We start from the raw sequence: 24,465 nt of genomic DNA on the forward strand, positions 1-24,465 counted from the left end.
TGAGGACAGCGTGGGCCCTGGGAAAACGGGAGGGGGGCTGGGCGGCCGGAGAAGGGGGCACGGAGACGCCCCCCCAGGGCGCAGCCTCCTTTCGAGGCCTCCTGCCCACGCGGCCGGTCGCGTTCTCTGCCTTGTCATCGGCCCCTGTGGGGAGGCGGGGGCAGCTTCAGCCCTCAAACCCCCCCACCCAAGAGGACGCCAGGCCACCCGCTGACACGGTAGATGCTTGTTTATATAATAATAATAATAATAACAATAATAATAATAATGTGTTACACAAACTGTTAGAGTAAAAAAATACCTTTTCTGAGGGGGTTCCCCAGCCTGCTGCGGACAGGCGCGGGGTAGCACCATGAGGGCGCGCGGGGCGGGGGTGGGGGGGGCACTGAGGTCTGTGCGGCTGTCAGTGGTCCGTCCTGTCAGTCCACCCGGCCAGGGTGCAGGTCAGCGGCGGGCGGCCCGCTGGCGGCGGCCGCGGCCGGGCGCGCGGCAGGAGAGGCAGCACTGGGCGCGGATGGAGGGCAGCTGGCAGCGGCCCAGGAGGCGCAGCGTCTCGCAGAAGGCGAAGGAGAGGCGGTCCCGCTCGCAGCCTGCGGAGGGGCGGGGCCAGGGTCGGTTTGGGGCTGGGCCGGAGCCGGAGCTATTTTGGGAAGTGGCTGGCTTCCAACCCCCCCACCCCGACCTTGCCCCGGTGCGGCTGAGTGCGTGCAGCTGCCGCGCGGCCCTGCTGGCTCCAGCAGATGTTCCCTGGGCCTGGACATCCCCGGGCCTCAGGCGGGCTCTGCCACCCCGGCTTCCGGAGGCAGCTCCAAGCCGCACGTCTACCCTGTTCCTTCTTAACCTCCGGGGCGCGGTTCCCTCCTCAGTCCATACCCCCCTCCGTGCCATCAGCTGCCTCGCTTGGGTGACCTCACACCCTGGAGTTTCCAGGATTCCAGATGTCCCCCCCACGAACCATCAAAATATCCTGGGGACTCCGGGATCTCAGCGTCCAAGTCACCTCCTGGCTGGCTCCAGCACTGACGTCCTCTGTTGGGACAGCTCATGGCTCAGCCACCTGACCGGGCCTGACCGGGCCTCCGTTCCCGCCCTGCCCCCACCTGACCCTGGCCGGCCGCCCAGAGGCCCAGCGACCAGCCCGGGGGGCCCAGAGGAGCAGCGACCCAGCCATGCCCCTGAGGCAACCGCCAGGCCACCCGCAGCCGCCCCGGGCCGCGTGCCAGGGGCTGAGGTGGCTGAGTGCTGAGCGCGGGGCTGGGCGGGTGGCCTTTCTGCAGGGATTCCAGGCGCACGGCGGGGCGGGGGGGGGCGGGGTGCAGATCCCAAGGCCCCGAGGGCCCCCTGCTGAGCTAGGGGCCAGGGACCAACAGCTGACGGCGCAGCCGCCGCTGGGTTCCCTCCACCGACAGGCGGCCCTGCACCCGCTTCCCGACGCCGCAACAGCGTCACAGTGGCTACGCGGGAAGACGCCCACACTGCCCGAGTGTCCCCCAGCCCACGGAGGGGGGCCGCCGGCCCAGGAGGGCGAGGACGTGCAGCCCCAGGCTGCCAGCTGTGGGGCCCAGGTGGCCTCCAGGGCCAGTGTCCTGTGCTGGGCAGCGCCAGGGTCGGGCAGCAGGAAGTGTGTGCGTGGGAGTGTGTGTCCAGAACCACTTGTGCCTCAAGCCCTTCCTCCAGGAGGACCCAGCTGGCCCAGCGGCCGCCAGGAGCTGGGGGCCAGCGCGCCCTGGGTGGGAGGCGTGGCCCACGGGGACCGGTAATTGTCCTCTGACCAGAGTAGGGGGAAGCGGCGCCCAGGGACATGCCGACCTACCTCGGAGACCCACCGGGAGACCCCGAGTCCTCCCGCGCTCGAGGAAGCTGGCCCCCGCCCCCACCCAGTCCGCCACAGGCCCCTGCCGTCGCGGCGATGGCCTGACGGCTCCCCGTCCGCCCAGTTCCCCCAGGTGGGGCGGGGACACTCACGCAGCGGCTCGGCGACCTCGCAGTCCGCGGTGCCGCACGGCTGGGAGCTCTCGGGCCAGGGCTCGTGGGCACACTGGTCATTGTCCTCCTCGGGCAGCCCCGTCTGCGTGTTGACACACTTGACCAGGCGCCTGCGGACGCCACCCCTGCAGGGCACCGAGCACTGCGGGGAGGAGGGGGTGAGCCGTGAGCGCCCCCTGGCCGGTGGCCTCAGGCACCACGGGGGAGGGGGCTGACGGCCCCTCCCTGCTCCCAGCCCGACCCCTCGCGCCTCCCAGTGGGGTCGGGCCACACCCACACCCAGTTCCGGCCCATCTTGGGCGTTCACTGCGGCCCGCACTCCGGCCGGACTCGACCAGGCTGCCTCGGGCAGGGAGGCAGGAGGCTGCCGTCCCGAGTCGGGCTCTGTTCTTCCCAGCGCGGGGCCGACCTGTGCCAGGCCCTGAGCTAGGGCCTCGCTGTTTCCTGGTGGGATCCTCACAACCCCCTTTTACAAACGGAGAGGCAGAGCCACCCAGCAGCCAGGGGGACAAGGACCGAGGACCCCGCCCCTCGGCAGCGCTGGCCACCACGGCGCCGGCGGCGGCCCCGCCCGCCTCACCTGGCTCCAGGGCCCCACCGCCCACTGCGTGCAGGGGTGGGTGTTGCACGGCTGCGTGCTGTTGGGTCTCAGTGCCTCCTCGCACAGGCCGGGCTCCGGGCAGGTGACCAGCCGCTGCTGCTCCCCGCCGCCGCAGGCCTCGGAGCACTGGGGGCAGGACGGGCGGGAGGGGGCGTCAGGGCGCGGCTGGGGCCCCAGACCCGCACCATCCCAGGCCCCCGGGCCTCACCTCTCTCCAGGAAGAGGTGTACCAGGTGAGGCAGGGCTGGACCCCACAGGGCTGGCGGGCCGCCGGCTGGGCAGGCCCCGCCTGGCAGTGGAAGGGGCGCAGCGGCCGGAGGTCCTGAGTGTCCACACACTGCACGTCGCGCACGGAGACCCCTCCGCCGCAGCTGCGGGAGCACTGGGGGCCGAGGACAGGCGTGTCGGGCGTGAGGACACACTGCGCGTGCACGCACTGCCACGGCCGGTGATGCGCAGCGCAGGGCAGGCCTCAGGCCGCCCCGCAACCGGGCCCGCCCTTCGCGTCCCAGGGAAAGGCCGGGGCTGGACATCCCCACCCGCGATGGGCCGGAAGGAGGGTCGGGGACCGGGAGGTCGCGGGGGTGGGAAATACAGAGAAAAGGGTGCAGCCAGCAAGAGACCACGCCCGGAGCTGCGCGGGGCCCCCGCCGCCCTCACAGACCTTACTCCAGGTGCCCACGTGCCAGGTGGCGCAGGGCCGCAGGTGGCAGCGGCGCGCGGGCTGGGGCCGGCCCGCAGGGGCGCAGTCGTCCTCCCGGCCCGAGCTGCAGCGCACGGCCCTCCAGACGGCGCCCAGGCCGCAGGTGGTGGAGCACTGGGGGCGGGGCCAGGGGCCGTCAGGGGCGGGGCCACAGCCCCGCCCCGCCCCCGCCGGAACCACCGGGGGAAGCGAGCGCGCAGGGGTCTGCGCAGCCAGGGCTTTGGTTTCCCCGTCTGCAAAATGGGCCCCTCCACCCACCTCCCGCGGGGACACCCCCAGGTGAGGACGAGGAGTCCAGGCCCGTCAGCACCTCCGTCCCTGCTCACGGGAACGCAGGTGAGGGGCCCGGCTGCCCAGACAGGACGCCTGGGGGGAGTTGGGCTCCTCGCTGGGCCTCACGTGTCCCTCCTGCCCCCACGTCGGGGACCTGGAAAGGGCTCACTTCTGCTGCGGTGACAATCTGGGACGCTGCGTGGGTGTGGGTGGGTGGGGGCAGCGTGGTTCCCTGCAGCTCGGACCCCTGCAGGCCCAGAGAGAGCTGGGCACAGCCCGGAGGTAGAGCCAGGTGGGCCGCGGGCGCTGGGCTGGGCCCGGCGGGGCGGGAGGGGCCTGGGCCGGGGAGGGAGAGGAACGCCCTCGCTGCCCCTCGTGGGCGCTGCCCTGCCTTCCTGGGGCCCCGAGCTGGTCAGGGAAGGGCCTCTGGGGACTCCGGGGACACAGCAAGATGGCCCCACCCCCACTGCTCAGAAGGGAAACTGAGGCAGCAACACTTGCCTCGCTCCAGTTCCCCACTTCCCAGCTGGCGTTCCTGGTCAGAGGCAGGTCCAAGGGCGGCTCCTCGTCATTGGCAGGGCCGTCCCCAGCCGGAGTGGACAGCAGCACCGAGCCTGGGGGCGCCTCAGGGCTGGGGGGCTCGGGCTGGCCCGGGGGTCCTGGGCTCCCGGTGGTCCCGCGAGGCCTGTGCCCCGGGCCCGTGGGGGCGGTCAGAAGGAAGGTCCCGGGCAGTGCTGGGGTCTGCAGGTCCCGTAGAGCCAGGCCTGGGGCTGGGGACGAGGGTGCCCCATGCCCCAGGGAGCTGTCCCAGCCCCGGGCCCCTGGCTGCGAGGCCGTGGGGGTCTGGGGCAGGGGTGGCGCCGGGTGGCCCCCGGCATCGTCCTCACCCTCCAAAACCTCGTTGGTCACCTCCCACCGCGGAGGCGGCGGCTGGCTCGGGCCGTGCTCCCCGACCAGGAACTCATCTTCGCTCGCAGGGGCGACGGGCATCTCACCGATGGAAGTGGGGGGCCAGGGTAAGCTGGGGGGCCCCAGGTCAGAGGCCACCTTGGGGGTGTCTTCCTCAGGCAACAAGTTGCCCAAAGGGCTCCAGGGCGTGGGCTCCGAGGGCAGGGGCGGGGAGAGGCCGGCCTGGCTGGGCCAAGGGGTCGGGTCTGCTGCCACCTCCTGGTCCTCGGCCCCGGGGAGCTCCGTGGGAGGCTCGGGGGCCCCGGCGGGGGGTTCAGAAGGACTGCTCAGGGGCGGGGGCGTCCAGTCCTCTGTGCCAGGCAGGTCTGGGCCGGGCTCTTCGAAGGGCTCGTAGGACAGGTCCTCGTGGAACCTGATGAAGTTGTAGTCGTAGTAGAAGTCGTCCACGAAGACGGGTCTCGGCGGGCCCAGCTGGGCGCCCTCTGCCGCCTTTTCCTTCTCCCCCGCTTCCTCGATGATGTTGCTGAGGGGGGATGGGGATGGCGGGTGAGGGGCCAGGTGGCGGGGCTTGAAGCTGACGTCGGGGTACAGGATTTGGCCGAAGGAGCCGCTGCCGGAGCCTTCGGGGTCCAGGGCCTGCGGGCAGGGCGGCAGAGGGCAGGCGGCCTCGCTGGCTGGTCGCTGGGCCTCGTCGCAGGGGACGGTGCTGTCGTGGGTGCAGAGGACCGTTCGCTGCTGCGTGCCTCGCCCGCAAGTCGCCGAGCACTGCGGGGAGGCCGGGGCGGGGTCAGGCCACAGCGGTGGGGGCCGGGCCGGGGCTGGCCAGCCTCCCTCCCACCTTGGCCAGGGCCCCCCAAGGCTGTCCTGTCTCCGTGCAGCCCAAGACCGAAGGCGGCACAGGGGCAGGCCCTCCAGTCCCCACGCTCACCTGAGACCAGTTCCCCACGGCCCACGTGGCCGGACAGGGCACATGGAAGTTGCAGGGGCTTTCGGCCGGGGGCTGCGGCAGGTGTTGGCAGTCGGGGGGCTCCAGGGCCCTCTGCTCGTCCAGCCCCACACTCTGGATGCAGACCACCGCCCGGCGGGACAGGCCCCCGGGGCCGCAGGAGCTGGAGCACGGCTGCCACTCGCCGGTCCACCACCTGCAGGGCACCGGGCACCGCGAGGCTGGTCCCCTGTGCTCCCGCCACCCTCAACCCGGGGACCTGCCCCCCGCGGGTACCCAAACACAGGGGGCCGTGGACATCCAGCCCTGGGAAGAGAGCCTGAGAGGCCATTCCCGCGGTGCCCCGATGCGGAGCCTGCTCCCGGGGGGGCGGGACGCCCAGGGCTGGAGTCGGGGCTCACCGGGCGGGGCAGGGCTCCTCGCGGCACTTCCTCTGGCGGTCGTCGGGCCGGCCCACGGGGTCGCAGTACCTGTCGTCCACGGGCCCCGCCTGCCACTCGGCACAGTGCGCACTCTGCCTCTGCGTGCCTGGGGGCAACGGACTCGGTGGCTCCCAGAGACAGGGCCACGGCCCTCCCTCCGCGCAGAGCCGCCCAGAGCCGGCACCCACGCTGGGAGGGCAGAGCGTGGCGGCTCCCCGGCGCAGGGCGTCCTATCTGGGGGGCCGCAGGCAGCGGCCTCTCTGCACCCCAGAGTCTTTGTAAACGGGGGCGGCAATAACGGCCGCCTGGAAGCCCAGGCGTGAGCACGACAGGCGGTCGCACGTGTGCCTGATGCGTGGCCACAGCCCCACAGGCGCCGGCGGCTGCCAGATGCGAGTCCAAGGGACCCCAGAAGCGGGCTCTGGAGAGCCCATCTTACAGACGGGGAAGCCGAGGCTCAGAGAAGCAGGCTCCCAGGCGCACGGCGGCCCCACTAGTAAGCCGTGAGCGGGAGGCTGATGCCGGTGTTCCCGTCCCAGAGACTAAGGCACCTGCTCACCTGAGCCGCAGGTGACTGTGCACTTGGTCCAGGGCCCATAGGTCCAAGAGAACGTGGGCGGCAGGCCCAGGCCATGGGCGTCGGCCACCCGGTGGATGGTGTACTCGTAGCGCACCCCGGGGTTGCTCTCCTGGACCAGCAGCTGGGGGGCGGGCGGGGCCCGTGAGCACCACACCACCCCCCGGAAGGAGCCCCCCAGCTCCCCCAGGACCCGTGCCGCTTTCGACACGGGGACACTGAGGCAGCGGCTGTGGCGCAGGGCCAGGCGGAGCCAGGCTCCGGGACTGTCCTCGGCCTTCTCTTGCCCTGGGCCCCCCCGCCGCCGCTCCCTGGGGCTCCGCCCCCGTGCCCCCCACCCCCGGCCTTGGGAGGCAGGCACCTGGATCCAGACGGGCTCCTCTGTGGGCCCAGGGGACGAGAGTTTCTCCAGCTCGCCTGTGCGCGCGTACGTGAAGATGGTACCCGCCACGTCGTAGTCCCCGTTCCACTGGATGGTCCAGTGGCCGTTGAGGAAGTACTTCTCGGGGTCCTCACTCCGCAGGGCCAGGAAGCTGCTGCTCTCCTCCAGCTCCTCAATGTGGATGTCCCGGGCACCGGCCGGGATCAGCGCCACGTCCACATACCCTGGCGGCCGGGGGGTGCGGGCGTGAACAGGCTGGCGGCCCCCACCTGCACCGCCTGCCTCTCTTCCTGCTGGCCCTGCTGGCTGACGCCGAGGGTTCCCCCAGTAGCTTCAGATTCTGAGCTGCCCCAGACGCAGGCGGCTCCATCTGTCCTAAGCCGCCAACGCCTCCAGAGGGGTCCTCGGATCCTGCCCCCAAGACCCACGTCCCATCAGCCTGCCCCAGAGACCTTAGCTGGCTGGTCTTTGTCACACAGCGGCCCATGCCCTGCTCTCAGGGAGTCAGCGTGACAATCGCAAACAACGATGTGGCCCTGGCTGGTGTGGCTCAATGGATTGAGCGCCAGCCTGTGAACTGAAAGGCCGCCGGTTCGATTCCCAGCCAGGGCACAGGGCACACATGGATGCATCTCCCCCTCTGTTTCTCCCTCCCTTCCCCCCTCTAAAAAAAAGTAAATAAAAATCTTCAACAACTACGTGCACTGGGCCTGTTGTTGCGACACCCGCCTCCCTCCACAGAGGCCGTGGGTCCTCTCGCTTCCCAGTGTCCGTCCCACGCCAGGGACGGCTGCGAGCACTTGACATGCATAGTCGCCCTGTGATGGAAGTGCTGCTCTCACATCCCCACAGAACAGATCGGGGGCCGAGGCACAGCGCCGCGCAGCAGCATGCCCACCGCGGGCTGCGCATCGGGCTGCGGGGTCTGCACCCTGACCGCTGGGCTGGGCGGCTTCTCTGGAATGAGACCTGAGCCTCCTGGCCGAGCACGGAAGGCCCCAGAGGGAGCTGGCGCGTCTCGCCTTCAGGCTTTGTTTGGCACAAGCTCTTTCCACCGCCCTGGGTAACGCCGCTGCCTTTTGAGTCTTTGATGGCTCGGCTCAGCTGCCACCTCCTCCAGGAAGTCTTCCCTGACCTCCCCAGGCCAGAGACTTCTTCCCCAGGGCTCTCACAGACCTCTGGGCCTCCCTGTGCTGCCTCTGTGAGGCTAGAAGTTTCTGTTGTCCTGTCTGACTGTGAGCACTTGACCTCCATGTCCCCCCTCTTGATATATAATTGGCACTTAAACAATGCATGCAAAAGCAGTGGGGCTGAGGACCCTCTGGGCCTGGCCAGGGCTGCCCGGGGCAGGGAGACCCTCCCCGAGGACCGGTTGTGGCGCCTGGGCCAAGTGTCCAACTCCTGCTTGGATCCTGGACCAGCACAGTGGCTCCCCTGCTCCCTCTCTCCAGCTGGGGTGGGGACAGTGCGGACCACGGGGAGATGAGGAAGGGCCTGCCCCGGTGGTCCCGCCCCTACCCTTGTGGTCGTCAGCCTCCCGGAAGGTCTCTCTGACGGTGTGACAGGTGGACCCGTCGCCGTGACACACGCCGCAGCGGTCCTCCAGGGCGCCCGAGTCGATCTCGAAGTCACAGCCCACGTTCTGCAACACGAAGGAGAGGCCCGGGGACTGGGGCGCGGAGTTGGGGGGGGAGGGGACTCGGGGACGCCCCCCTGCCCCTCCAAGCCCCAGCTTCCTCAGCTGTGGAGTGGGAGACAGACCCAGGCGGCCCAGGCATGTTGTGAGATTGCATGAGAGGGGAGAGGGGACAGGAGCCACGGTCCCAGGCCCTTCTGCTGCTCGGCCTCAGAGCCCAGGCCTCTAGGCCTCAGCAGCTTCCCAGGAGCAGCTGACACGTGGCAGGGAGTGAGGGGGCAGCTCCCGCTGGAAGTGAGACTAGGAACCGCCAGCACACGGTGACGCTCTCTGCCAGGCGCTGAGCCCTGCCTGCCCCGTGGTAACGACCTCTTAATGACCTCGTGCGACCTGGCGACGTGGATAGGGCTCCCTTTCTATCACACAGCAAACCTTGCCTGGGGTCACCCAACCAGGCGCAGGTCCAGCCTGGACCGCCTGGGCTCTGGCTTCCTGGCCGGGATGTGCCGCAAAGAGCTGAGGTGCGTGCGCGGGGAGCCAGGGCAGCCAGCGGGGCCGAGGGGGATGGGGAGGCCGAGGTGCAAAGGCAGAGGTGGGGTGTGCGGCCCGCCCGAGAGGGTGCCAGGAGTGGGGGAGGCTTTGCTGAGAAGTGACGGGGAACCATCAAAGGTGTCGCTGGCACAGCTGGAAAGCCCAGTGGTGCGGCCCGGAGAGGGTGCCCATGGGGCCGGGAGCAACGCTGTGAGGCTGCCATGGGCGGGGGCAGGCAGACAAGCCCCTCCCAGGGGCAGGGTTTGCAGAGTAGCCCCTCCCCGGGGGGCGGGGCTGATGGAGAAGGGGCGGGGCTGGCAGAGAAAACCCCTCCCCCGCGGCAGGCCTGAGCGCTCAGAGGCGGGGCTTGCGGAGGAGCCCCTCCCAGGGGCGGGGCAGGCAGAGAAGCCTCCCGCGGCGCACCTTGCAGATGCCGTTGATGCAGAGGTCGCGGCTGGCCCTGGCCCGGCCCTGGTAGCAGGGCGTGCCGTCCACCACAGCGTCCCGCAGCTTCTCAGCAAAGGACTCGTTCGCGGGCCGGCAGTGCAGCTCGCAGGGGTTCTCTGGGGGCCCAAGTGCAGGACAACGGGGAAGGAGTCACAGGGCGGCCGGGAAGCCCACCGCCACGGCAGGCAGCCAGCGGGGAGCAGCTCAGACACGCCGCGGGCGCCGCGAGGGGGCGCCCCAGTGGACAGGGTGCAGCAGCGCAGTCCCGAGTCCCGTCGGGACTCACCGTCGTTGACCACGGGCACCCACGTGTGCAGCTGGCCCTTGTAGAAGGTGGCGTCGAAGTGGCTGCACTGGACCTGGCGGAAGGAGGGGTGGCCGGAGGGGCACTTCTTCAGGTTGCAAAGACGCAAGCGCTTCCGTTCGCCCACGCAGTATTTGCCCTTGTACTTGGGCCTGTGGGCAGAGCCGGGTGGGGCTGAGTGCACACGCAGAAACCTGCAGCCCACCTCCCAGGATGCAGCCCCCGCCCACGCCCCCGCCCCCGCCCTGCTGTGTGATGCTGGGCAGGTGGTTCACCCTGCCCGGTGGCTTCCTTTTCTATAATGTGGGGCTGGGGCTGTTGGGAAGCCGGCAAGTGTGACCAACCAGCACAGGCTGCTGCGAATCTCCCGCGGATGGGACCCAGCATCCTGAGGAGCCCTTGTGCTGGCAAGCACACCCGCCCAGCTCAGGCTGGGGGCCAAGACGAGGCAAGGGTCCAGGCCACAGTCGGTGACACACACAGGGCCCTGGGTGGGGCTGGCGCTGAACCCCACACCCGGGAGGCTGGCTCATGGAGAGGCGTCTGAACATTCACGTCGCTCTCTTAGACGGGGTGCCCAAGGCCCAGGTCACAGAGCTGCCGACCCCTCCTGCCTGCTCTGGTCTCAGGCCCGCGTTGACGCCACGGAGCGGCTCCTGCTTTCTGAGCAGGGACTGCAACCACAGCTCCACCAGGGGCACTGCTGGGACCCTGCTCCATCGAGGGCCAGGGTCTAAACTCACGGCCGCTGTCCCCTCCTGCCTCCCTCCCGCCAGCTGAGGCTTTGTCTTGTGTCCTCCCGAGTCCCTCCAGTCTCTGCGCCAGACCCAGGGAGGCGGGACACTCCCGCTTGGCCTCTACGGGGACACTTCTGACAGCCGGAGGCAGGGACAGAGCCCGGCTCCCTCCGTGAACCGATTCTGCTCAGCACCCTCGGCGCCGCCGGCCCAAGCGCCGGCCCCCACTCACACAGGCTGCGTGCACTGCCGCTCGGTGCTCTGCACGCCCACACCGCAGCTGCGCGAGCAGGCGGACCAGGCGCTCCAGCCCGACCAGCCGCCGTCCACCGCCTTGGGCTGGAAGCTCACAGGAACACACTCCCCGCTCAGACACCACTGCGGACAGAGATGGAGGTGGGGCGGACACCCCGACCCTGTCAGTCAACAGGTGGGCGGGAGGCCTGGGAAGGTGGAGGGGGGAGGACGGAAAGGGTGGGGGATGGCCCGTCCAGGTACACAGGACCCAGGCGTGGCTCTGAGCCGAAGACGCCGCGGAGGGCCCTGGAACGAAGCCCCCACGCCTCCATTCTGTAGATGGGGACTGGGGCTGGGGAGGGCCAGGGGTCCGCTAAGAGCGCGGGCTGGCGCGACCCCCATACCTTTCTGTCTCCACAGGCGGTGCCGTCCACGGCTGCGTCCAGCTTGGAGTGACAGGTGAGCCCCACCGAGCACCACAGTGTGTGGCAGACGTTCTGCAGGAGGAGGACACGGGCCACACTGTCACCCCTCCCAGGGCACGCTTGCCGCCCCGCGAGTCCCGGGGGCCCCTGTTGTCTTCTCTGCCCCGGGCGGTGCTGCGGGGCCCTGAGGCTCAGCTTCGCTGGGAGGAGCAGCGTCCAGCCCGCATCAGAAGCCACGGGGCCTGGGTACGAAGCCCACGGCCACCCGTTCAGGCGACCTTCTCCAGGACCCAGGAGGGAGGTTTTGTGCAACCTCTTGGAGTCGGCTCTGGGAGCGGGGCTTGCCCGCAGGCCCCCGCGGCTGGCAGTCCCCCCAGAATGCAGCCCGGGGCCTGTCCTGGGGGCGGCAGCATGGGCGGACCTGACCCAGGCCCAGGGGTCTGCAGACTGGTGGCCCCCGCCCCGGCACCCCACACTCACGTCCATGTCCTTGCAGAACACAGAGGTGGCCCCGTACTGGAGGCGGCACTGGTGGTCCATGTCGTAGAGGACGCCGGGCAGCACCGAGGGGAGGTCGATGACGTCCTTGGTGGGAGGGTCGTCCAGGCACAGGCCCCAGCCCCGGCTGCAGAGATGGGACGGGGGACGGCCTGAGAGACCCACCCGGGAGGTCCATGGCCTCCGGCCCAGAGGTGGAAGCAGCAGCATCTCCTTGGGGAGGGGAGAGTCCCACAGGCGGCCGGCGGCCGGCACTTCCTTCCTCTGTGGGCTCGCCGCCAGCCAGGCTGGCTCCCCGCGGGGGGCCGACACACCCGGAACCCCAGGCCCGCAGGCCTTCCCCTCGGCCCCTGTTGTTCTATTTATAGCGGGCTGGCAGCCCCACGTGGGGACAGAGCGGGCAGGGCTTGGCTGTGATCAGGAGCCCGGGGCCGCCCCCACCTGCGCAGGGCCCTCCCCCAGCCCCGGCCGGTCCTGGTCAGGGAGTCGACACAGGATGCAGTGAAGGGCAGGACGGGACACGCAGTCTGGCCCACCCCCTCCTGCAGGGGCCCTGGCTCCGGGGCCGGAGTGCACGGGCCTCCCCTCCCGGCTCCCTGAGTGCGCCCTGCACTTTGCCTGCAGCACCCTCTCCCTCGAGGGCCCTGGGAGCGTGGGGGCGGCTGCGGGCTCCTTCCCAGGGATGACGCCTCAGGCCCCAGGTGGGGTCGGTGCCCCTCCCCAGATCCCACACACCCACGGGGCCTTCTGCCCCATGTCTGCCCCTGGGGGAGCGGGCCTCATCGGCATCCTTTAATGCTGTCCCCGGGCACAGGGGGGCCTTTGAGATCATGTGGGTGTTGCTCACACCAGGATCTACATGGCTGGTGACCGTCTCTGTGCAGGGTCCGCCGAGAGCCCAGTGGGGATGGCCGGCGGGGGAGGTCCCAGGGCCTCGGAGCATCCCCCTGGACCAGGGCACACTGCCTGACCCCACGTGGCGCCTTCTGGGAATCGGGCTCATTCTGTCCCTGACCCGTTTGGGTGGGGCAGGTCCTCTGCCTCCCATCCCACCCCCAGCAGAAAGACAGAGGGCACGGGGGCCAGGAAGGCTGGTCTCACGATCCCTGCCAAGGGCCCCTCTCCTTCCACCTGTCCCAGGCCGCGTGACAGCTCCCGCCTGCCTGGCTCTCCGGATGGTGGGGGGGGTGAGGCTGCCCCTCCCAAGCCGCACGTGGCTGTCCCCTCGGCCGCGGCCCTGGACGCCGGGCGGCTCAGCTGTCACCCTCTCCTCCCACCCTTGCCCAGGCCCCAAGCCAAGCCCCTCACGCATTCCTGCTGCTGAACGGAGACAGAGACTCGTCTGTCCGTCTGTCCAGGATCCAGGGCGCTGGGCGGCGCCCGGGGTGGGAGCAGCTGGAACCAGCCCGGGGGCGCCGTGGGAGCAGCCCTGCTCCTCTCGGCCGCTCCCGCTCTGGCCCCATGGGGGCGGCCACACTCCCCGGGGGGGTTCAGCCCCGCTCGCTCCACGCCCAGGCCTGTTCCCTGGTTCTGTTCCTATCATCGCTGGCCTTTAGCAGCGATACGGCAGGCGGCCGGGGCTGTGCTACGCACGTCAGACGTTGGCTCAGCGCAGCCTGACATTAACCCGAGAGCCAGGGACGGCACTATCCCGTGCTCGCGGCTCAGGGGCGCAGGTAACGCGTCTGCCCGCAGGGCGTGCAGCCGGGCAGGTTCTGAACCGTGCGGCTCCGGCCTCCGCTGCTTCCAGCCCCGCTCTCGCCGCGGCCGCGGCCCCTCCCCCCGGCTCTCGGAGGCCACCGTCCTTGCTCCCACGTCCCCGCGCAAACCCCACAGGGAGTGGACGGCCTAGGAAAACGTGGTCCTCTGAGATGCATCTCCACCGCCTTCCAGAACCCCACATGCAGACGGCGAAGGCAAGACTCCACGAGCACCCAGGGCGAGGCAGAGACGACGGCGCGGACAAACGAGAGACCTCGCTGGCGGCCGGGGCGAGGCGCCGGGCGAGTGACGCCTCAGAGAGAGGAGAGAAGATGCTGTTCCCGTGGAGGTCACGGCGCAGTGGGACGCCTGCTGCCCCCGCGTGTCCCCCTGCCGGGCACTGCCGTGCCACGGTCCCCGGTCAGGCCCTGGCCGCGGGGTCCCGGGCAAGGGGGGCTTACTCGAGAAACCTGGTGATGTACTCGCGGCTGCAGTGGGACCAGGTGAGGGGCACAGTGTCGTACAGGAGCTGTGGAGACATGATGAAAGGCCGTTTCCCAACAGCCTCACAGTCATTTCCGCTTCCGTCGTGCTGAACACCAAAGCTGCGCAAGAGCACAGGCCCCGCGGGCGAGTGAGCGGGGGCAGGCGGCGCCGGTCCCGGCCCCAGGGCCACCCCGCAGCTGCGTGGCCCTGGGAAGGGCCCGTTCCCTCCCTGAGCCTCCGCGTCCTGAGCGGAGAAGGTGGGCGCGAAGGCGGCGAGGGGCCCGGGGACCATCGGACGGACCCCCACCCCCAGGGCCGCGTCCCAAGGCTGCGCCCCCGAGTTAAGGGTGTGTGAGCTCCTGCCTCACTGAGAAGGGGTCTCCTCAAGAGACCACCCTCTTGGGGAGGACGTGAGAAAAGCTGCATTTCCTGAGCACCTGCTACGTGCCGGGCAGGATGCTGGGCGCTTTCAGAGATGCTGCTCATTCAGCCCCCAGAGCGCCCAGGGCGGCTGAGGCGGCACGGACAGGAGAGGGCAGGTCTGGGACCCAGAGTCCTCCCTGCCGCCAGGGGCAGCTTCTCAAGGCCCTGCCTATGCCGGTGACCCCCACACCGTGACCCCTGGAACCAACTAGGCCCGAGTAGCCTGAGGAGCTGCCACGCTCACCAGCTGAGCAGCGCAGTACCACACACGCTTAGACATGAGCCTCAGGCAGGCGTGTTGGGTGGAGGGGCCCTGGATGCCACTGCGTCCCACCGCTCACCCCTCGGGGCAACAGAGGCCCAGAAGGGGCAGGGTAGTTGCCTAGGGCCACAGAGCACAGGGGGCCGGCGGAGGGGAGGGGAGGGGCGGCCAATGGTCTGTCCCAACAGGTCAGACGAGACCCGTCCGGCCAGCCTGAGGGCCTCTCTCCTGCTCGCCAGCGAGGCAGCCAGGGTGTGGACGGGGACGCGCAGGGACGGTGTGCGGCCAGGGTGCCCTGCCTTGGGATTCTGAGGCCCCTGGGCCCGGCTGCCCGGCGCCCCCAGCTCGGGACGTGGCGGTGGGGGCTGCAAGTACCTGTGGCCGAGCTCGTGGGCCACGGTGAAGGCCAGGGGCAGGCCCGTGTCCTCGCTGATACTGCAGCTGCGATAGGGCTGGCACATGCCCCCGACGTGGGACAGTCCCAGGGTCTCGCAGGGCTGGTTCATGGACGCACACAGGTCTTTCCTGCCGAGGCAGAGAGAAGGGGCCTCAGGCTGGGCTGGCCCAGCGCCAGGCGCCCCCGAGCCCGGGCCCCGGGGAGGGAGCGAGAGGCGTGCCCGCCCGTCTCTGTGCGACGCTCAGCCCGACAGGCCCCGCTGGACACTGGGGGCACGGATCTGGCCGAGGGAAAAGAACCCCACGCGGAATTCACAAACGCTGCCTCTGAAAAGAGCGGCGGCTGAGCACACGGGGTAGGACGGCGCAGAACTAAACACGCACGCGGGCGCCCGCCATGCGGGCGCAATCCGAGTGAGACCTGTGCCCCGATCCGCGCGCATTCCTGGCTGGGGGATCGCACCGCAGTGATGCCACACGTCACCGCGTGTCTCTGTATCATTTCTGAACACGGCCCGAGAGTCCACAATGGTTTCCAAAAAGGAAGCCCCGCCCGCGTGCTGAGGGCAGGGCCGCGCCCCCGACCCCCACCCCCTCCCCCCACCCCATGGCGGCACCTGGTGAGCAGGAGGGCGGTGTCGTGGTGCAGCGGGTGGCTGTCTCCCTTCATGTTGATGCTTCTCTGCCACTTGCAGAAGCTCCTCAGGGTGTTGTCCGCATGGTGTGTGACCTTCAGGTCCTCCTGCGGGCAGAGAGCGTGACCCCTTGTGCCGCCGGCCCCTGAGCTCCAGCCCCAGCCTGCTCCTCCCAGAGGCAGGCTCAGTCGCCCACAGGGCACGGCGGGAGGACAGCACCCCTTCCTCCCGCAGGGACCGGCGACAGGCGACACCACCCAGTGCGGGCGCGCGGCCTCTCACCTCCTCGTCTTCCAGCAGGACCAGGCGCACGACGGTGATGTGGATGGGGTTCCCGATGCTGGGGTCATGGAAGATGCCGGCCACCTGCCCGGGAGGTCAGGCTGTCACCCTCGACCTAGGCCACGGCAGCCGCTCCCCACCCCCGGCCGCACCCCCGCCTCTCCAGCCTACACTGGGGGGCTCCCGTGCAGCCCAGCAGGGGAGGCCACCCCCAAAGACAGAGGGGTGCGAGGCGCAGGGACGGGGTGGGGAAGAGCTGTCTGCTCTTCTAAAGCTCCTCAGAACAAGAACGGCCGCGCGCCGCCGGGGACAGGCCGCGGGTTTCCGGCGGGCGGAGATGCAGGGCAGGCCAGCTGGGCGCTGCCTTCTGGGGGTCCCGTCCAGAAAAGCAAGATCAAATAGGAATGAAGCAAACACACTCTGGCACAAAAGCCCCTGACAATGGGGATGCATTAGTTCCAGAACCCAGGTCGGGGACCTCGGGACCGTGATGCCGTGGCCTCTGACTACCCGCACGTGCAGCCGGCACCCAGCACCCCTGACCTTCCTCCTCCACGTCCCGCCCGGTCGGCCTCCTGGTTTGTCTGACTCTGTCTTTTCTCTGTGTCCCCACATGCCCCACGGCCCTCCGGCCCGAGAGCTGCCTAGCAGCTCGGTCTCCTGCTGTTCAAATGCAAACCCACTCACACCGTGTCTTTGCTGCAGGTGAGACACAGGGGCGGCCAAAAGCCCCGCCGGCCTGCCCTCCGCGTCCCACGCCCCTCCCGGCTCCCTGGGCCCTGCGGACGCCCTCTGCCTGGAATGCCTGCCCTCTCGTCTTGCCCGCCCCAGCTCTCAGCCCTCCATCCTGTGTCTGGAGGGAGCGGCTATATTCTACCTGACACCCTCAAAGCACCATGACTCTCAGGCCTTCACACTCATCAAGGTGACGGTTTCATTAAGGTCTACCTAACGGGTACTCGGGGACTACGTGTTGACTATATGAACGGGTCCTGGGTACTTGCTAAGTATTTCCAACACATGATCTCACTTTAAAGAAACAACGGGAGCCCTGGCCGGGTGGCTCGATGAGTTGGAGCATCGTCCCATGAACCGAAAGCTCACGAGTTCGATTCCCAGTCAGGGCAGGTGCCCAGGGGACAGGTTTGATCCCTGCTCGGGGTGCATACGGAAGGCAACCGATTGATGTATCGCACGTCAATGTTTCTCTTTCTCTCTCCCATCCTCTCTCTCTCTAAAAACAATGAGAAAAAACGTCCTCGGGTGAGAATAACAAAAAACAAAAGAAAGAAAGAAAACAGTGGGAAATGAGAAAAGTACCGCGGGGAATGCCAGGTGCTTTCCTGGAGGACGGTCAGGAGAGCAGGCCGCAGCCCCGGCGGACGCGCTCCGCAGGACAGAGGCCCCCGGGGCCTGCTGCGACCTGCCCGCGGACGGCCCCGCGCCCCCTCCGTCCGCAGGCGACCGCCCCACCGTCTCCCAGGAGGACCAGGGGCAAAGCAGGCGTTGGGCGACACGGGCTCAGGCACAGTCACGCCGGGGTGCCAAACTCCACCTGGCTCACGGTCCGTGTGGGGCTGGCAGGGGGTCAAGGACACCCCCAGCTCGGGCCCCGCAGCAGGCGGACGCTGCCCCCCAAACGCCAGCAGCCCCCGAGGCCCCGCCCACTCGGCGCCCCCCCGCGGCCGCGCCGCACGGCTTACTATGTTCATGATGGTCAGCACGTAGCTCTCGACCTGCGGCTGCCCGTGGTACTCCACCATTTTGGCATCGGCCACCACCAGGGTCTCCACCCACCTCTCCTTGCTGACGGAAGGCTGGCGCAGGTACCGCGGCCGCCGGCGCCGCTGGTCCGAGCGCTCCCGCGACTGCCGCCAGGACTCCTGCTCCAGGGCCCCTGAGCCGCGGAGGACAACGGGGCAGGGGAAGCCGTCAGACACCGAGCAGGAGGCTCCAGGGCCCCTGCTGAGCGAGCTCGCGGGAACGGTGGGGGGATCGGAGGCAAGAGGCCCGGTCGCCCAGGGTGGCCCTGGCTTTGTTACTTGGGTCTCGGACCCTGGGGGTCGCCGACGGGGCCTAGAGATACTCTGATCAGCCTCCGAGGGTGAGCCCTGGGGGCCAGTGAAATGGTAGACATGACACGGAAGGGCACATGTCCTTGTGCCGGGAACTCTGGACCCGTCCCCCAGGGGCGGGGGGCTAGTGCATCCCAGCACAAGCAGACCCGGGCCTAACCCTCAGCGGACACCCCCTCCCCCCGCCCTGCCCAAGGCCTGCTCTTCCCCATGAGGCTGAGGATCGGGAAGGAACCCCCTCTATGCAGCCAGGGAAACCGAGGCCAACAGCCTTTATCTGTCCCAGCAGAGTCCCTGAGCGGCCGCAGCTGCCGAGGTCGGCGTGCGGGCAGGCGGCCTCCAAGCCCTCGGGGCCCCTGGCGGCCCGCTCCGTGCCTGCCCCGGCCCTTGCGCTGGGTCCCCAGTACGAGAGGTCAGTTACTCTCGGGTGGGACCCAGATGGGGAGGGGAGGGAGCAGGCACCGGCTGGCTGGCTGCCCTGCCGGGGGCATGTGGCCCGGCCTGGCCTGGAGGCTCCAGGAGTGATGGCTCTGAGCTGGAGGTGCCACAGGCTGTGAGGGGTCGGGGGCGCGGAGAGACCGCGCCCCTCGGGGGAGGCCAGCGGGGAGGTGGCAGAGGGGTCCGTGTAGGGGATGAGCTGGGGCCGGCCTGACAGGCAGAGGTCTCGGGCCGGGCACACATGGAGGGCACATGTGTCTGTGGGTCTGTGTCCCTTTGGCCCCAGGCATGCAGCCGGGAGGGGGCTTCTGGAAAGGACCCCCCTCCCCCGCCCAGCAGCGGCAGGCAGCGGACCATACCTTGCACCCCGCAGGTGCGTGGAGCCTCGGGGTCGCCCCGCTCTGCCTGCCGCCTGGGGGCCTGCCGCTTGTACACCACGTGCGGCTGGGCGCGGTTGGGCCGGGCCGGGGCGCCCGCCAGGGGCTCGATGAAGTAGTCCTCGTTGGAGAGCCGGAACACACCTTTCTGGGGAGAAGCTGCAGGTTGCATGGGGCGTGCTGGCGCTGGCTGCCCTCCCCCCCACCCCATCCCCACACGCTGGCCGACCCTGGCGCCCCGGGCCTTTGTTCGCACTGTGCCCTCTGCTAGGAATGTCCTTCTTGACCTTTCACGCGGCCACAGGCTTGGGGCTGAAGCTGTTCCGCACACCCACCCGCCCTCCCCCCACTAGGAGGAGGAACGGGTCCGCGCCAACGCTGGCGTCACAGTGTCCTCCGCGGAGTCCCCGACAGCCCGGCGGACGGGGCAGCCCGGGCATCTCCTCTGGAGATGCTGTCGGCCAGCGGGACATGCTGTTCCCAGGCCCTGCCGGAGAAGGGAAAGCCGCACTCCGGAGGAAGAGCGGCTGCTTTCCGAGCTGCTTCGTCTGCGTGAACCGCAAGCCCTGATTCTCACAGTGGGTCTCTGGACCTGCACCGCCAGCATCTCTGGGAGACCGTCGCAACGGCAAGTTTGGGACCCCGCCCCATCCTAGCCTGTGGGACACTGTGTCGAGACGTCCTGCCGGTGATTCTAGCTCAAGCGAAAGTTTGGGAACGTGATCCTCTAGGACAAAGAGGCCTGCGTTCTCACTCCCGTTTTACAGGTGGCTCCTGAGGCTTGGGGAGGGGAAGTGGGTGGGCCACAGCGCCCCCCACCCCCGTTGAGCCGGGGGCGACGCTGGTCACTCACCAGGCCGTCGCAGGCGCTGATGGCGGCCATGCCGCCCTCCATCTCAGGGTCCTGCACCTCGCCCAGCAGGTGGCAGGCGGGCGCGCGCGTGCGGATGTGCGCACGCCCCAGGCCGCCGCTGCGGCGAGTCTCGCTCACGAAGCTGGGTGCCAGCAGGTGCGTGTTGGCCTCCAGGTGGAAGCGCAGCGCGCGGCCGCGGAACTGCAACTCATAGAAGGCGCGCACGGCCCGGTGCGCGGACAAGGCCCGCTTGCGCAGCGCGCGCGGCCACAGCTCGTAGGACAGGAAGACGCCCTCCGCATCCACGCGCACCGGGTGCACAATGTCCAGCGCCTCCGGGCCCTCGGCCGCCGACCCTGCGGGGAGAAAACCGTGAGGTCGCCATGTACCTGAAACTTCTCTGGGCTCTCAGCTCAGTCCGAAGCTCCATCGGGGCCAGACTGCAGAAACCCACATGACCTCCCGTCTGCCTCCTGCCCGACCTCCTGCCGAACGCCCTGGACACACCCGCGGGGCGCCCTCGCCTCCCCAGCCCCAGGCCTGCCCTCTGGTGGCTGCGCCCAGAGAAGGCCCCTGGATGCAGGAGGCGGGATGGCCGCTGTGACTTGCAGAGCGGCTCTGAACCACCGCCCCGATCTCTGAGTTTCAGGACAACAGTGCAAGGATTTTCCAGACTTCTCAGATAAGAGCTCATTAAAAAAAAGTTTCCATGCCCTGTCCCGGAGGCACCGACTGAATCAGCATCTCCAGGAAGCCGGGAAGCTGTGTTTTGACCATGAGCCTCAGGGAAGTTGGGAAATCCCCCACTGGGAGCAGAGCTTCACCTGGAGCGCTCTGTGGCCCCAGAACCTGTATTTTTGGTATTTTCCTGAGCCTTCCGGGGAGCCTGATGCAACCGCGGCGGAGCCGGCACTTGGAAGCCATCGGGCTAGAGAGCTGAAGGCAACGCTCCTCCGACGCCCTGAGGGCACTGGGAGTGGCAAAGCCTCCATCCATCCGCAGCCTGCAGCCTTGTTTTTGTTGTCAGTTCATTGATTTTTTTTTGGGGGGGGGGGGAGAAGGGTGTTTATTTTGGCCGACACAAATACTGGAAAATATTTAATCAGCCACCCACGATTAAAAGCCACACGTTCTTGCCCTGGCCAGGTGGCTCCATTGTGTGGGGCGTCGCCTCTACACCCAACGGTTTTGGGTCCGATTCCGGTCAGACCCGCGGGGGAGGCAGCCAGTCCATGTGTCTCTGTCACATCCATGTGCCTCTCTCTCACTGCCTTCCCCCTTCCTCTCTTTCTAAAATCAATAAAAATACGTCCTCAGGAGAGTTTCCTTCTTTTTAATCGTACGGTTTTGTACACAAAAATCGCAGTCCTCAGCTTTCCTTGAAAATGTGCATCCTCTTCCCGTGCCAGGCCCGCGATGCCACTTGCCAGAAGCAGCCCTGCAGCGACGGCTTGTGGGTCCCCCAGCCCTGCTCCCGCACCCCGGTTCCCTCCCGTCCCTGCCCTGTTCCCACGCTGCCACTAAGCACAGGTTCCCTCTGGCTTCACCTGTGTCTTGTCTTTCACGCAGTAAATGGCTGAACTCTTACAAAAATGGGAAAACTAGGGGTGGACCAAGAGGCCCCATATTCCAAGGAAAATGTCTCCCCACCGGTCTTGATTTAGCCGCCTTGTTACCCGCCCCGCCACGGCATGTGGGGTGGTGAAGGAGCGTGAGGTGCCCCAAAGGGTCTGGGCCAGGAAAATGCACCAGGCACCGCCTTTGCCCTCAGAATGGAGGGTTCAGGGCCCGGCAGAGTGAGCAGGGGAGGGGAGGGGAGAAAAGCTTCGTTAAAGGGGGGCACACGTAGATGTCTCTCGACCTGTTTAACCGTGAAGATGAGGAGGGCATCTTGGCTGCAGACGCCCTGGGAAGGGCAAACACGCTACGGGTAAGGGTACGAGCCACAAGAAGGGAAGCCGGGGCCGCGCACGCGTTCCGCGAGGTGAGAAGCAAGGGGGCGATAGCACGTTGTCAAAGGTGTGGGCTTTGCACGGAAGAAGACCTGGTTAGGTCCCAACTCGGCCGCTTAATAGTGCGTGGCCTGGAGGTGGAGGACAGTCACAGGCCCGGCTGCGACGGCCCAGGGAAGGGGTAGGGGTGCGGAGGTCATCCGGGCCTGCGGCGCTCCGTGTCCCGCGGCAGTGTGTGTCTACGTGACGCACTCCAGGTAACAGCTGTGCCCCCAAGTGCATGCGGGTGGGGCGGGGAGGCCCATTGGCACCTAGGGAGCCTGAATCCCAGGGAAGAAATGGCCTCCAGAGCTCAAAAACAGGTCCCCGGGGATATGCATTCTTGTTGAAAATTCCTGCTCTAGACCTTGGGCCAACAGTTCGAGACAGATTCAAGGTGAGCTAGAAAGAGGCAGCCGGTGCAGAAGTGTGTCAGAGGCCGAGCAGAGATAAGACGCAGGTCAAAGGCGTGAGGACCGCGGTGCTAGAGAGCCCGTCCGCCGGCCGCCACACCCACGCTCAGAGCCTCAGTTCTCCAGCTGCGAAACGGGCGAGACCGTCCCACCTGCTCTCTGAGGCTGCGGAAGTTACACGAGCTGGTGTGCAAGGGACGGGAACCGCAGCTGGCACATAGCAAGCGTGCGCTAACTACGATGGGAAGTTAGCAAGGGAGCTTAGCCATTTTCTAACCACCTGTTTGGCGGTGCATCTAAGGGGTGCGCAGAGGTTATGTGGGATGGAAGCGGGGCCACCCCCGTGGCCCACGGCCACATCTGTGCTGATTGGCTGGTGTTAAATACTTTGCATATCGCTCTCAGGTGACAGAAGTGTCACTTGGGAGCTTCCACCAGGGAAATACCAACCTGGTGTGTACCCTCACTGCCCTATCAAGAACCTGCATTATGATCCAGCCCTTCAAACGACCCACAGCTCGTGCCAAAGAGGAAAACTAACCAGCGTGAGTGTGTGCGCACGCTCGCGCACGTGGGCAGAACACCCAGGGGGCTCACACGGGCGACTCCGCATCTTGGGGGGACAGTGCTGGGCCCCAGTCCCTGCAACCCCCAGTCTTTCTGATTGTCATGGTTTCCTGAAAGTGAGCCGAAGATGTGCTCTTTGGCCCCCCAAAAGGCAGCGTTCCGTGGGCAGAGCCCACTGGACAAGGTCCCCCCAAGGCATTTCCCAAGAAAAGGGCAGAAAGCTCGGAGCCTCGGGGTCCCGGGCCCTGAGCGTGAGCAGAATGGGAGGCCCCCTGCTACGTGTCCCTGGGGATTCCGGACACAGACACTCCGCTGTGGAAGGGGGGGGGGCGCCTGCCCTGCCTCCACCCCAAAAGGCAGCTCCAGAGGACTCCCTCATCTTCCTGGGGCTGCCTGGCAGATTAATAAAAATAGCGGCCACCACGTGGTACTCATTCAGGCTGTCACTCAGTCCTCCCAAGAGCCCTATTGTGCCTGTTTGACAAATGGGCGAACTGCAGCCCCCGCGGGCAGGCAGCAGGGTGGCCAGGCTCGTGCATGGGCCTGGCCTGCAGTGGAAGCCGGGGGCCCTGACTACAGGGGACCCCCGCTCTCCCCACAGCTGCTTGGGTCTACAAGGGCAGCCCCCCCCACAACCATGTTCCTGCTCGCGCCCCCATCGCCTGGTTCACCCTCACCCAGCTCTGGGCAGCCCAGGAGCGAGCTCCCAAGTCCCTCTTCCTGGGCCCGTCCCGTCGTCCATGAAGGCCTTTCCAGCACCTGCCCGGTCGGGCGCCACCGCGTCCGTGCCCACTGAATGTTTGCTTCTTCTCCGCGCCCCACGCCGCCCGCCCACGAAACTCCCTGCCACTCGGCTCTCCTCAGCCACTCCCCCCACTGGCTCCCCGGAGCCCCATCTCCCTACTAAGGGGGCAGGTCTCCCTACCCCCAGCGCGCAGGCCTACACCAGCCCCCACCCGGACACCTTTCCAGCCCCCACCCAAAGGTCACGGCCCTCCGGGCGTCTCCTGCTCGGCTCGCCCCACTGCCCCCTCGGACCAGGAGCTCCCTGAGCGAGCGGGACCAGGGGACCCCACATCCCCGGCTCCTAAATCCCCAGGCCGGCTGCTCGGCGGCTCCGGACGCGCCAGAAGCCCCGCAGCCACAGGCTCGTCGGAGGCCGGCCGGGCGAGGCGGAGGCAGGAAGTGCAGGGCGGCGCGAGACCGGACCCCACCGAGGGCCGCGGGCCGTTCGGAGGTGGGGGAGCGGCCGGGGGGCCGGAGGACCGCAACGCCCTGCAGCCCGCTTTCCTTCCACACAGGCGCACGGAGGAAGGTGAGAGACCGGCTCCTTCGCGCGTAGACCGTGCTCTGTCCAGCCCCTGGGATCCCGGGAGGGACGCGCGCGGTAGCGCCCGAGCTGGGGACGCTGAAGCCCGAGGAGCAGAAGGGCTCCTTCCCGCACAGGCAGGGCCGACGGTGGAGTCGCGTCTGGAAGCCCCCTCCCCCCACCGGTGCCCCTTCACCCCCGGGGGCGGCGAGCACGAGCCAGGGGTCGGTGGCGAGAGAGGGGCCGCGCGGAGGCGGGGATCTGGGCGCCCACCCACCTGGTGCGGGTCCGGGTGCGCCGGGCGCCAGCGCGCACAGCAGCAGGAGGAGGGAGCGCAGGGGCTCGGGGCTGCAGGGGGCGCGGGGGCGCGGGCCGGGCATGCCGACCACCCCTCGGGCTCCTCCGCGCGTTCGCTCCGCTGGTCTGGTCCCGCTCAGGACGCGCACGGCCGTCCGCCCGCCTGCAGCTCCGGGTCCGCCGGAGTCGGCGGACTCCGCCCGCGCGCAACAAAGGCTGCAGGGCCCGCCCTCCGCGGAGAAGAGAAGAAAAGACCAGGGAGCGAGAAGGGGCGAAAGAAAGAAGAAAGGAAAGAAAGAAAGAAAGAAAGAAAAGAAAGGAGGTGGGAGGGAGGCAGGGCGGGAGG

At 68.4% G+C, this 24,465-nt stretch overlaps 1 protein-coding gene across 1 annotated transcript; it reads right to left on the bottom strand.

The window, feature by feature from the left end:
* Nucleotides 1-444: 444 nt before the first annotated feature.
* ADAMTS7 (ADAM metallopeptidase with thrombospondin type 1 motif 7) lies at nucleotides 445-24,202 on the bottom strand. The gene is made up of 24 exons (XM_054588636.1): nucleotides 24,100-24,202; nucleotides 19,543-19,898; nucleotides 18,672-18,837; nucleotides 17,503-17,696; nucleotides 15,800-15,883; nucleotides 15,500-15,624; nucleotides 14,862-15,011; nucleotides 13,777-13,920; nucleotides 11,597-11,741; nucleotides 11,096-11,188; nucleotides 10,687-10,832; nucleotides 9,700-9,869; nucleotides 9,390-9,529; nucleotides 8,318-8,441; nucleotides 6,779-7,023; nucleotides 6,400-6,541; nucleotides 5,820-5,946; nucleotides 5,401-5,614; nucleotides 4,065-5,237; nucleotides 3,252-3,404; nucleotides 2,796-2,969; nucleotides 2,567-2,713; nucleotides 1,966-2,128; nucleotides 445-590 (listed from the first exon to the last, which is right to left on the bottom strand). The coding sequence occupies exons 1-24, from the start codon at nucleotides 24,200-24,202 to the stop codon at nucleotides 445-447; spliced, it is 4,824 nt and encodes a 1,607-aa protein (XP_054444611.1).
* Nucleotides 24,203-24,465: the final 263 nt, after the last annotated feature.

The sequence above is a fragment of the Pteronotus mesoamericanus genome, unplaced genomic scaffold (genome assembly GCF_021234165.1).
Source record: "Pteronotus mesoamericanus isolate MK-2021 breed Mesoamerican mustached bat unplaced genomic scaffold, CSHL_Meso_final contig_1242, whole genome shotgun sequence".
NCBI classification, from domain to species: Eukaryota; Metazoa; Chordata; class Mammalia; order Chiroptera; family Mormoopidae; genus Pteronotus; species Pteronotus mesoamericanus.

Bases quoted from the DNA above. Each gene is read 5' to 3' on its own strand.
- ADAMTS7 (XM_054588636.1), bottom strand. From the start codon at position 24,202: ATGCCCGGCCCGCGCCCCCGCGCCCCCTGCAGCCCCGAGCCCCTGCGC. The intron at 18,838-19,542 runs GTGAGTGACCAG...GCTTCTCCCCAG, and splicing joins TCAGCGCCTGCGACGGCCTG to AAAGGTGTGTTCCGGCTCTC. The intron at 15,884-17,502 runs GTAAGCCGTGCG...CCTCCCGGGCAG, and splicing joins TGCTGACCATCATGAACATA to GTGGCCGGCATCTTCCATGA.